Source organism: Macrosteles quadrilineatus, unplaced genomic scaffold, assembly GCF_028750875.1.
Source record: "Macrosteles quadrilineatus isolate MER2022 unplaced genomic scaffold, UCM_ALF_1.0 Scaffold_9__3_contigs__length_116548681, whole genome shotgun sequence".
NCBI lineage: Eukaryota > Metazoa > Arthropoda > Insecta > Hemiptera > Cicadellidae > Macrosteles > Macrosteles quadrilineatus.
In genome coordinates this window covers 29,950,464-29,962,748 of record NW_026542602.1, presented here as the reverse complement: position 1 = coordinate 29,962,748, position 12,285 = coordinate 29,950,464, and the positions used below count along the sequence as shown (strand labels likewise).

The window sequence follows — 12,285 nt, the reverse complement described above, 5'->3', positions numbered from 1 at the left end:
AGGTCGTGTATTCAGCAAAATTAACATAAAATGCATTAGTAGGCTACTAATTGCAAATATATTATATACTTGCAGAGTACCCGTCCTTCGTACGGGGTCGGCATATAAATATAAAATGCTTATTGCATTTATACTCAAGCTTTTCATTCACGGTTTTTTGTTGCTACTTGGTAAAAATTAGCTGTTTTCATAAAAAATAATAATAATAATAATAATACTGCACCCTGTTGGTAAATCTTATAAATTTTAATGCTTTTGCATATCATAGAACCAACTTTTTTAGTTGAAACAGCTGACTAAAATCTTTAATTCCCTTTAAATATGAATACTCGAGTAATGGGTAGTTACATAAGGTTAACATGGGGAACTACAGAGCCACTATGGGGCGGAGTCCGAAAGGATTTTTGAGATAAGAATATGCCTATATGTTAATCGGGAACGTGAGCTATTATCATGCCAAATTTCAGCCCAATCAATCCAGTAGTTAATGCTTGATTGAACTTCAAACAAACAAACAAACACACAAACTTTCAAATTTATAATATTAGTAAGATTTCTTTACAGCAATATAAATTTAAGAGATTTATAATCACTTACTATAGCAAATTTATGATTGGATTTTTATGCATGGGCATTTAATGATATTTATTTGGCAAGATATCTTAAGTTCTATAGAGGTTGCATAACAAATTTGCATTACAATAACATTAAGTACAATTTTATCTAGTGATTACAAAGGTTACAAACATTTTCAGAGATATGGAATAATTCATATGGAATAATCCACATAGCAACTTTAAGATTGTTTTTTTTATCTACGGGAATTTAACTATGTTTATGTTAGTATAATATTGGCTATATAACTTAAGTTCTATAAAGTTTCCTTTAATAGAAACTCATTACAATAACCTAAAGGCTGCGCTCTACCTGTCTGGCACGTGCAAATGCAAGGGGCTTAGTTCTAACTGTTTGTAGCCCCAATTGTGAACCGATTTAAAAGATCTTGGTGTCATATATTTCGTCACTGTTATTGTAGGTAATCAGCTTATTTTGGGCTCAAAGATTGGTAAAAATGTTAAAATTCCGTAGGCTACGCGTTTTTCTATGATAAGTTGTAACACATACAAATACTTTTAGAGAAAAACAAGAATTTGCAGTTAGTTTATTAAAAAGTTTAAGGACGAAGTAATGACCCAGATTCGAAAGGATTGCAAGCGCTCTTCATGGCGCTGTTCAATGCAATGGTAGCTATAGGAACATCGGCGTTAAGCAACTACGTATTGAGAAATACGAGCTGATGTAGAGCGCTCCCTTAAGTACAATTTTATCAAGGTTACACAATTTTTTATGGAATAATTCCTTCACCAAAACATTAGCAACATTGTTAAGGAAAATATATCCTGGGGAGGATCCCCGATGTCAACTGCCCCTGGACCTGGTCCTGGTGGTAACGTTGAGTGAAGTGAGAAATGACTAACCGACACTGTTGTCACCGCGCCAAAAAGTAGGGGCGTGTCAAGAGGTAGGGGGGACTGGAGGCTGCTCCCACTCCACACCTGTATAGCTCCGCCCATTTGCTGCGAGGGGGAACCACGTTTCGAAGCAGTGCCTGACCACGCACATTCTTTCGGACCAGTGCCTGACCCTTGCATTCTTTTCTGACTAGTGACTTTCGGTGTTATAACTTTCGGAGCAGTGCCTGGATGCACATATTGTTTCGGACCAGTGCCTGGATGGACAAAATGTTTCTGACTAGTGACTTTCGGAGTTGTGACTTTCGAACCAGTGCCTTTCGAACTTATGCCGTTCGAAGCAGTGCCTGACCATGTAATTTCTTTCGGACCAGTGCCTTTCGGAGTACTGACTTTCGGACCACTGCCGCGCTCCCAATTAGCCTATTTGTTTTTTTTTACAATTTAAAATGGTTTGGAGAAAAAATGGGAAACTTTTTGTTTTCAGGGTGAAGAAAATTAGAAACCCCAATTTTTACCCCCTAAAACTCGTTCCCATGGTTCAGGACAGAAATGCTTGTACCGTCGATGCTGCTCTGGTGTCTTAGTGATGTCCTGGTCGTCATAACCATCCAAGACAACCGTACTTGTATGGGTTTATTGATTGATAATGGTATTGATACAAGTTGCAAACGTCAGTATGTATGAAAGGTGTTTTTGCACCACATCACATTGTTGGTGCTTCGAGATTGGTGTTACCTGTGGTGCAATCTGCAAGGTATGTGAGGGAGAATCCTGCTTGAACACCGACTTGGACAAAATCAGTAAAGATGGGACAAGTTGCTAAGAATAGACCTAATAAAATTGTTAATGAGTCGTTTCAGAATAATTATTGTTGTGATGAAATTGTAGAGAGAGATACCTCAGAAATTTTAGAAAAATTGCTTTGGTGTAGGTATTTTATTTTAATTTGTAATGTAATATTTTATGTAAATACAATTGTTTTAATTTTTAATAAATGTAAAAAAAATAATATAACTAAGAAAAATACACATCAATTTGAAATTGGTCTCAATATATTCCCATAAAAAATAGATTGAAAAATATTTCACATCACCTTAAACATTGAAATTTTCGCGTAATTTCACCATGACCTATGTTATGGTGTACAACTTAATCCATCCCCTTTTAGCGAATTTCCAATTAAGGAAATAAGCTATTACCGAAGTTCTCAAGGTAAGACATAGACCCGAAACCGATTTACTTTTTCATTTCGATGTCCCCAGAGGCCTAAACACGATCCATTCAAAATATTATATATGTATATATATATTTATGTAAACTATAATATATCCATGATAAATATGTGTCCGTAAACATGATAGCTTGAGTAATTGTGGTTTGATTTTAACGAAACTGGCATAATCGGGCCATGGACACAGGGTTTTATGTGGTAAAAATTGGTTATCTTTGATCCTCAAAACACAAAGTTTATAAATTTTTCTCTAGAGAGCCATTTTAAAGAGCTTTGAAAAATCATTTAGTATATTATTGTGTTTGTACGGTTATTGGTTACGAATGAGATTCAAAAATTGTAAATTTTTAAATTCCTTTGTTATTCTTAAGGAGAATAGTGTGAAACTTGTAAAAATGATTTGTTTTATACTAGGCTATTAATATTTTACTAAAATCACACTTTATTAACCTCCTTGTAGCAGCAAACCTACGTAATCGTTAAACTCAATGCTATTTTAGATTTAATTGAAAATCAATTCACTTAGTCGAAATTCGCTTAGTCTGAAGGTTTGCTGTTATGGGGGTATTTCATATTTTCTCTTATTCCTTGTGATCCTTCCTCCTTACGTAGTAAATAATTACAGTTATTTTCACTAATCCTCTTTTATATAGAGCATAAGGGAACTAATTTTATTTATTTATGAATAAATGTTTAAATATCGTAAAAAAAAGTAATAATGTTTCTGAACACCCTGTATGGAGTGGTTTAATACACATTAAACTAGTCCCAATCGTATTAAGATAACTAAAACCATCGAAAACCACAGCTCACTCGACCATAAACGTAAAAACAAAATTATTCAGGAATTACCCCCCTCAGAACAAAAAGGGCCCTGAAAAGGGCCTTAGGACGCCCAAAATTTTGGGGACTCATCGAATCTTCATATTTCATATTATCAGTAACTCACATGTGAAATTTCATGAATGTACAAATTTTGTTGTTTATATGAAGTGTTTTTGTATTATTTTACCTGTACTATAGGTATTAATCGCGCTTCACCCATCCTACTGTCTACATCATTGCTCTTGCTCAAAATTAATATATTATATACAAACACATTCGCATCTAATAGTTCAAATAAACCTCAAGTGTTCAGCATCAAAATTACTATTTTATTTTTTATCATTCCATTCTCATTAGGGCCTACTAAAACTCTCCCTTTAGAGTAGTGGTGGCAGCGATACCTCCTAAAGACCCTTGACTTTACTAGCAACCGGTACATTAAAACCTCTTTTTCGAGCAACCAGGGGGTTTTCTTTCATCTTAATTTTCTTTTTGTATTAATTAGTGTTTGTTATTAATCATCATAAGGCTGCCAGTACTTGTGATCATGACTGAACCCATTTCGCTAAGAGAGACTTTTGCCAAATAAATGTCATCAGTGAATGAATTAATTACCTATTTTTGCTTTTTTATGGTTCGTAACAGCTTGCAAGAATAGTTTTGTTAATTATTGTTAATATTTAATATGTAAAATTATAACAGTTTAATAACATTGCACTGAATGAATAGTCTCTGGTTGAGAACTTTAATAGAGATTGGTTGTCTTTTCAAAATCTAAATTAGGATAAAATATTTAAAGGAAGAAAAGTTTTATATTGTGATTTATTCACCTGAGATTTAGACTAACTAAATATCTTCAAGTTGTCAAAACACTACTTTCAATATACTTTTACGAATGTTTAAAAACGTAGATAGCTGTAAAACAAACACAAAGTGTATCTACTATCTACATACTTAGCAAGTTTAAATATGGCCACGCCTTCAACGTCACCAACGCTACGAGCCTTGTAGAAACATTTTATTGCCTCCTGCACCTTCTCTAGTTTCTCATAAGTCTCGCCCAGTGCTACCAACATGCGACTGTCATTGGGCCGCAGTTGTTGTGCCTGTTTGTAGTAGTACAGACAGTAGTTTGTCAGCTTAAGTATCTCGTAGGTCTGCCCGAGCCCATACCAAGCGCGGTAGTCACGGCGATTTACCTCTGTAGGGGAAAAACAGATAAGTTACTAGGATGTAACAAGGACCATGGTTATAGGATTTTTTTTGCATAATGGCTTTTCTGAATGGGGAAAAGTTCAAAATGGCACACAAAATGGATAATTATAATATTTTACTGTAACTGATATTTTCAACCGAGAAAGGTAGGTTTGAGAATGGAAAAACTATCAGTAATAACTTCCTGACCAGCATTGGACCAGGAGTCAACTTTGCTTCCACCTGGGAAGAGGGACAGGTCTAATAGTTGGTCATTTAAGTTTAATGTACAATATTTTTAATTAAAATATGGAAAATGTACAATATTTTACAGTAGAACAAGTGGAAAATTAGTTGCGATGTATCTGCACAATGTGAGGGGAGCCAAAGAGGTTAGATGTTCCAAGGGCAATTTTCAGCTATATATCATCAATGAAGCTTGCACAAGCTTATATTAAATTTTTGGACACAAGATCATTTTTTTTCTTATCTCAAAACCATGGTTTGATCACACAAGCAAAAAACTTACAAGGTTGTTAGAATAAATAAGACCAGGGTAGAATTGGGAGAAAAACATGTTTTAAGCATACTTACCAATAGCCTGTCTGTAGCTCTGTATGGCTGCATTTGTGTTTTTCATCTCCATATACTCATGTCCCATAAGTGTCCAAGCAGATAGGTATTGCGGGTTCAGCCTCAAAGCCCTCTGAAAGTACAAAACCGCTTTCTGGTGTTCAGTTCTCAAACTGTAGTAGTTTCCTGGGATAAAATAAACAATTTTAAACCCACCCTTTGATTGAGATGTTTAAAGATAATATAAATAGTCCAATTCAAGCAGTTACGAAATTTCTAAACTACAACCTGCTTAAAAACTATGATTGACTATGGCGAAGTAAACACAATTTGGCATGATGGCTTTTAGTGGTGGAAGTGTATGCAGGGAAAGCTCAGGGAGGCTACAAACCAGTTAATATTAACACATCTAGATAAAAGTATAGGTGATTATTGGTATTTGAACAGAAGTTCCTTCCTATAACCCAAGTCCAACCCTTCTTTGAAGTTGTAAAAACAATAGAACATTGTTTCTAAAGGTTAATGAATGGCCGAGATGATAGTTATCTCAAAGTGAAATACTTTGGTGACCAAATTCAGTACTATTAACACAATGTGAACTTTTTAAACAATACCACACTAAATTACATTTTAACAATACAATTGAAACATACAATATTTTATTTTGGATACATAATAATACAGTTAGGTCAACTGTATTATTATGTAGGTCTATCTAAAATCAAATATGTATGTATTGAATTGTTAAAAAGTAATTTAGTATTGATGTTGTTTTGTTTTAAAAGGAATTAAGTTCAAATTTTGATGATAATATTGAATTTTGTCATGCAGGTATTTAGCTAGGCTTATACTATTCGTCTGTGATATTAGCAAGTGTAAATCATGCATTAGAAGACGATAGAGCTAATTTATTCTTCATTCAAGATAATCATCCTTTAATACAAATAATAACTCTAGTTTTTCATTCAAAACCAATAAACCTTTCACAATAACTCCCACCCATTGGTTTTGGATAGATTTTCATTGCATTTTAAATCAAGTTTAAAATATAATTAAACTTACCAATAACACAACAAGTTTCCACTCTGTATTTGTCTATTTCTGTGGCGTGATGTGCGAGATAGGCTAACTCCACCTTCATTTCTTTGACGTAAAGCAAATTTGAAAATATGTCCATATTGTCAAGCCGTAGAGGATCCAACTTCCTTAGCTCATGGAAAGTGGAGATTGCCTTTACAACATCTGTAAAAGAATCTTAATTAGTATGTTTCTATAAGTTACCAAAAAAAGTTATCTTACAGTAGACTTCTTCTCCTTCCGATTGGTTTAGTTCAAACTTTGGAGGACTCGCACACTTGCCGCTTGACCACATTGGTTAACAGAATTATAAAAACCATCACCAAACCACCAATTTTTTTTTTTTTTTTTTTTAGGGTGAGGAGGGAAAATGCTTTTACGCACACAGGTAGCCAGCCTGTAGTGTGAGACTCCTGAGTTTATCACAGACTACTCACTAAAAAACCCCCTCTACTCTGTCGGACACAGACCTGGAATTGTTTGTCACATTACTTCAAGTCAGGCCAACATGTGACCTAAGCCCACAGGGCTCGCACCGTTTCTGGCATTATTTATTTTTTGACCTACACCGCATCCCGGTCGAGGTCAAGCTTCTTGGCGCGGAGAACACCCTGGATGTAAAGTGACACACAGGTCCAATTGTCCTCACCCTCCATCATCATCGGTATGACTGTGTCCACCGACAGCAGCCCTACGAACTGTTGGGCCTCTAGGCGGGGCCTTTCCCAATGCTGGCAGTGGAAGAAAGTGTAATCCACGTCATCGGGAATGCCTGGGCAGTATATGCAATCGGGTGACACGGCTTTGCCCATCCTGAACAAGTACGACCGGAAAAAGCCGTGACCCGTCAGAAATTGGGTGAGGTAGAAGTTCACCTCTCCGCACCGCCGATTAACCCAAGGTTGGACCTGTTGTATCAGTCGCCTGGTCCAGAGCCCCCTTGTCTCCTGTTCCCAGCTCTCCTGCCACAGCTGGAAGGTCCGGGTGCGTTCCTCAATTCTTGCCTGGTCCTCCCCACGGCGCTGATAAATTGCCTTCCTCTCCGCCGCCAAAAGTTTGACGGGGATGACTCCAGCAACCACCAGGACGGCGGGTTCGGACACTGTTCGATAGGCAGATGCTACCCTTAGTGCTGCCTGACGCTGCACTCGGGCGAGCCGCATCCTATATATCTCCTTATTGAGAGCGTCTGCCCAGACTTCCGCACCGTACAGGAGCACGGACTGGACCGCAGACATCAACAGCCTTCTGCGGCTGGACCGCGGACCTCCGACATTGGCCATTAACCGACTAAGGGAAGAAACCATTTTAGCGGCCTTGTCCGCCGTACGGGTGATCTGGTCTCGCCAGCTGAGCTTGCTGTCCACCATGACCCCAAGGTACTTTGCAGCACGAGTGGTACCAAACCACCAATAACATAATAATTAATTAAATAATTAATTTAAATAATAATTAATTTGCAGTCATGTATGGGTAGCAGTCTGGGCCAGTATATAATTACTCTGGCCGAACCCTTGAGTCTGCACAGCCTGTTTTACTAGTGATTTGTTTAAGCATCCATGTTATTGTTCTATTCTTTCATGTTTAGACAGTATAATAATTGCTTGTACTGTATTGTAATAGTTTTTTACACATAGCATAATGTATGGTTTAAAAATATATACATTGATTTTGGTACCAGGTTCGGGTTATGATGATATGGAATTTGTTTTTGTTTTTTTTAGACAAGGGTTAAATCCAGATGTGTCCAATCAAGAAGATTACAAGGGTAACTACAATGATTACCTAAAAAAAGACAGGACTAAACATAGAAAGGTCCAAACCATCATTAGTAGGGTAAAGGATGAAAGGATATGTACCCGTCAAAAATAAGTCAACCTCCATTTCAGGAATCGTTTGTAGTTAAGAGCTACATGGAAAACTATTATGTCTTGACAAAAAAGCTTAGTCATACTACTCTGGATCAATCAGTAAACAAGTTTTTTTTAAGTTTAAAAGATTACAAGGCTAGATCAAGGCTGCACTTTACCATGAAATTTACACAAAGTAAGCCAACTTTAACGGTACAAATTGTACCAAGTTGTATCAAGTTAGTGTTTCTGTCACAATACTTACTTCTCTTGTTGTGGTACGCTACAGCAGTCTGGGCCAGTAGATAATTACTCTGGTCGAACCCTTGAGTCTGCAGCTGACTGTAGATGTCCAGAGCTTCATCGTTGAGTTGCTGTTCCAAGTATGTGTGCGCCAAGAAGAACTGCTTTATCCAGTGGTCAGGGAGCAGCAGGGACTTGAGCTGGAAACACATTTGGACTTGTAATGATGTAAGTGGAACTTAATTCAATGAAAGCCAAGAGACCAGTAAAAAAGTTAAACAATCCAAACATTCTAATTAGAAAGGTAATAAGTACTTGACAATGGAAAAGTCACAGGTTAGATTTAGATTGCACACTATATAATTGAAAAAAGAAATGTTTAGTAAGTAAATATAAGGATTCATACCATATCTGGTATTTTTCAACAAGATTTAACCCTTTGCGCTCGGAGAGGTCATTTATCGTCTGTCCTACGCAGTCGGATGTCCACATATAGTGGCCATCGCCATTATCGTGTCAGCTCAGAATTAATACGGCAACGTTGTGTCTCACAGCTCGGATGGCCACACATAGTGCCCATAACAAAATCTGAATTCCGCTCGGATGGCCTGTGCCAGTGCCCACAACACATTTTTTATATTTGTTTAATAATAGGTATAGTAGGATGTCTGATGAGTGCTGCAATCTATCGAGTAACTCTTAAACTACATTAGCGAATACAATTCCCGCCTTTTTAACGCCCAGAAAAGGAAAAAAAACGTATCGATCTGAAGCTATGTATCACGCCATGTCACTTGTTGTTTCAGTGTTTACGAAGTTGGAGTGAAGTAGTATTTATAACCTTTTAGTGCATTTTTCGTTATTAGTTATTACAGAATATCTTTTTAATTAGTTATAGTGATTGCACAGTTTTAGATTTGTACACGGTTTTGTAGTTATTAGTATGTTTTTAAAACAACATCATGGATAAAAGTTTGCGTTCCGATGAAGTGAGGGACTTGTTGTTTGAAGACGATCTTGGTAATGGTGAAAGCAGTAGCTCAGAACATGATAGTGATGTAAATTCAGACGTCGGCGAGCACTTTGATAATGAACTTCGTGAAGAATTAGGCTTGTTTTATGATGCACTAAATGAAACGGACTATTACGACAATGAAGAGTATATAGATGATCCAGAGTTGTTCAATGAAAATGGAGAAGATCGACCAAACGGGCAAGAAAGTATGGAATTCGATAATGATGACCGTCCAGACCATCGTAACATCGCAAATTGGCAGGACATCCTTGGTGACCATCTCTATTTTCAAGATGGTAGGAATAGGGAAGAAAATATAGGTGGTTATGTGCTAACTGACGAGCAAGTAGAAGTGGGAGAAACTGGGGAAATCAACGCCAGGCGTCAAGGAGAAAACGGAAATGAACAAGGGCAGAATGGAGCCGCAGCTGGTGACGGGTGGCGAGATTGGATAGATGGTGACAATGCGTTTGCCAAATTTCAATGGACAAATGATTCTGGCTATAAACCTCCACGAGGAAAAACCCCTAAATCCCCTTTAGATTTTTTTCTGCTTTTTTTTACCGACGACTTGCTTAATGAAATCGTCAAGGAAACTAATCGTTACGCAAAGGAAAAGATTTTGAAAAAAACTCCCCTTCAGAAGAAATCTATGTGGTGGTCATGGAAAGACATAACAGTACCCGAGTTCAGGGCTTTCTTAGGTGTTCTATTAAACATGGGTATGCATGATAAACCAGAAATAAATGATTATTTCTCAACTGATTGGGTCGACTACCAACCTTTTTTCAAAGATGTCCTAAGCAAAGAAAGATTTTTGCAGATTTTCTGGACACTCCACGTGAGTCCTCCTCAAACAGGACCAATAAGAGGAACCCTCCTAACTAGATCTGGGAAGGTGAGGAATGTCGTGGCATATCTTGACAAAAAATTTAGGGAGTTTTATATGCCACAAAAGAAGGTTAGCGTTGACGAAAGCACTGTAGGCTTCAAAGGCCGAATAGTATTTAAAGTGTATAACAAGGACAAGCCAATTAAATGGGGCATTAAAGTGTTCGTACTATCTGAGTCCAGTACAGGCTACATATGTGCAATGGAACCGTACTTTGGCAAAAGTACAACAGAAACAATGGAAAGAGCTGATCTAGGTGTAACAAGCCGTGTAGTTTTACACCTTGTAAACAAGTTGAAAGAAGCCTACGGAAACATTGAAGGGTTACATGTTTTTACGGACCGCTTTTACACCAATGTAGATCTTGCGACCGTACTACATGATATGAAAGTACATTTGACTGGGACTATCCTGCCCAACAGGAGGGGACTGCCGAAACAAGTAAGACCACAAAGGAAGAGGAAGGAAAAGGGCAAAGGTGGAAAAAAGCAAACTAAGGAAAAGGAACAGCAAGTTGCCAAACTAGTTCTAAAAAAGGAGAAGTTAAGACCTTTAGAAAAGAAGACAAAATGGCTCTGTTGCTGTGGAAAGATTCCAACCTAGTGATAATGTTATCTACTTTGTATGACAATAAAATGCAGACAGTAAGACGTATAAAGAAAAAAGGAGTTCAAGAAGAAGTCAGGAAGCCTACAGTAGTTTGTAAATACAATCGTTCAATGGGAGGCGTTGACATTGCTGACCAGTATATCTCATCTTACTCCTTCACAAGGAAATCCATCAAGTGGTGGAAGAAGGTTTTCTTTTGGTTGTTGGAAACAGCTGTCGTGAACTCTTTTATACTGTTCAACTGTAACCAGCAAGTCAAAGTGCGGCAGCGCAAGTTCAGAAAAATGCTTATAAAAGACCTTGTTGGTGAAATCAGGAACATGAATAAGAGAGGAAGACCTTCCACATCTCAAGAGGACGAAAGGCTAAATGGGAAGTTACACCTGCCATACCATCTTGAAGCCGGAAAATCCAAAGACTGTGCCGTGTGTAGTGACAGAAGACCAGGGAAAGAGAGGAAACGAAGTAAGTTTTTTTTGTAAAACGTGTTCAAACCACCCAGGTCTTCATATTGGCGAGTGTTTTGAGAAGTACCACTCAAACAAAAAACTGAAAGAGTAAGTACTTTTTAAGGCTCTTTTAAAGTGATCACATATTGTCGAAACATATACATAGACTTTAGACAACCTTGACTCGTTTTTGAATTTATCAATTATTTGAGGCTCAAATCTCTTTAAATGTCATGTAATATTTGGTTAGCCAGTTAAAATAATACGTATTTTTTGACAAAACAATATTTTGTAGGTGAAAACTTGTAAAGATACACTTTTGGATAAGTTTGATATTTTATGTATTATTGACCAATTAATTCAGCTGTACCTAGCCTCTTTAAATGTTATGGAATATTTTCCCAGTTTTAGGCCTAATAACTTCCGTATTTATGGCAATAAAATGGTGTTTTAAAAGTAAGAACTCTACAAAGATAGATTTAAAATAGACTTTTTCGTTCTTTTTACCAATGAATCCAGTACTGTATTATTTTCTAAAAATGTCATTTAGTATCTTTTGGTCAATACAATTACTTGTTTTCACAATAAAATGTTTAAAATACATTATTTCATTTTGCTTCTTATTTACCAAACCAATGCAGAAGATTCAACCACAACACATGGTGCAATGTGTAGTAGAGTGATAAAATATTTGATATTTTTAGCAAACTTTTTATTTGATCTGAATAAAATTGTTGTTCACATTACAGGGAGGAATATATACATTAGACTTAAGGCAAATGTTTTATCAAAATAGCATAATTAAAATAGATTTTCACAAATAAAAGAATTTACTCCTGAGAGCCTAGTAAA

The 12,285-nt window shown here is 36.7% G+C and overlaps 1 protein-coding gene across 1 annotated transcript in view; it reads right to left on the bottom strand.

Annotated features, from left to right (window-relative positions):
* Positions 1 to 12,285, bottom strand: part of LOC129004450 (cell division cycle protein 23 homolog) — a 50,320-nt gene that overhangs the window by 29,190 nt on the left and 8,845 nt on the right. Inside the window, exons 4-7 of the mRNA XM_054433043.1 lie at positions 8,491 to 8,668; positions 6,361 to 6,540; positions 5,320 to 5,484; positions 4,486 to 4,732 (exon numbers count right to left, since the gene is read on the bottom strand). Coding sequence (XP_054289018.1) covers positions 4,486 to 4,732; positions 5,320 to 5,484; positions 6,361 to 6,540; positions 8,491 to 8,668 — 770 coding nt within the window. The remainder of the gene's footprint in view (positions 1 to 4,485; positions 4,733 to 5,319; positions 5,485 to 6,360; positions 6,541 to 8,490; positions 8,669 to 12,285) is intronic.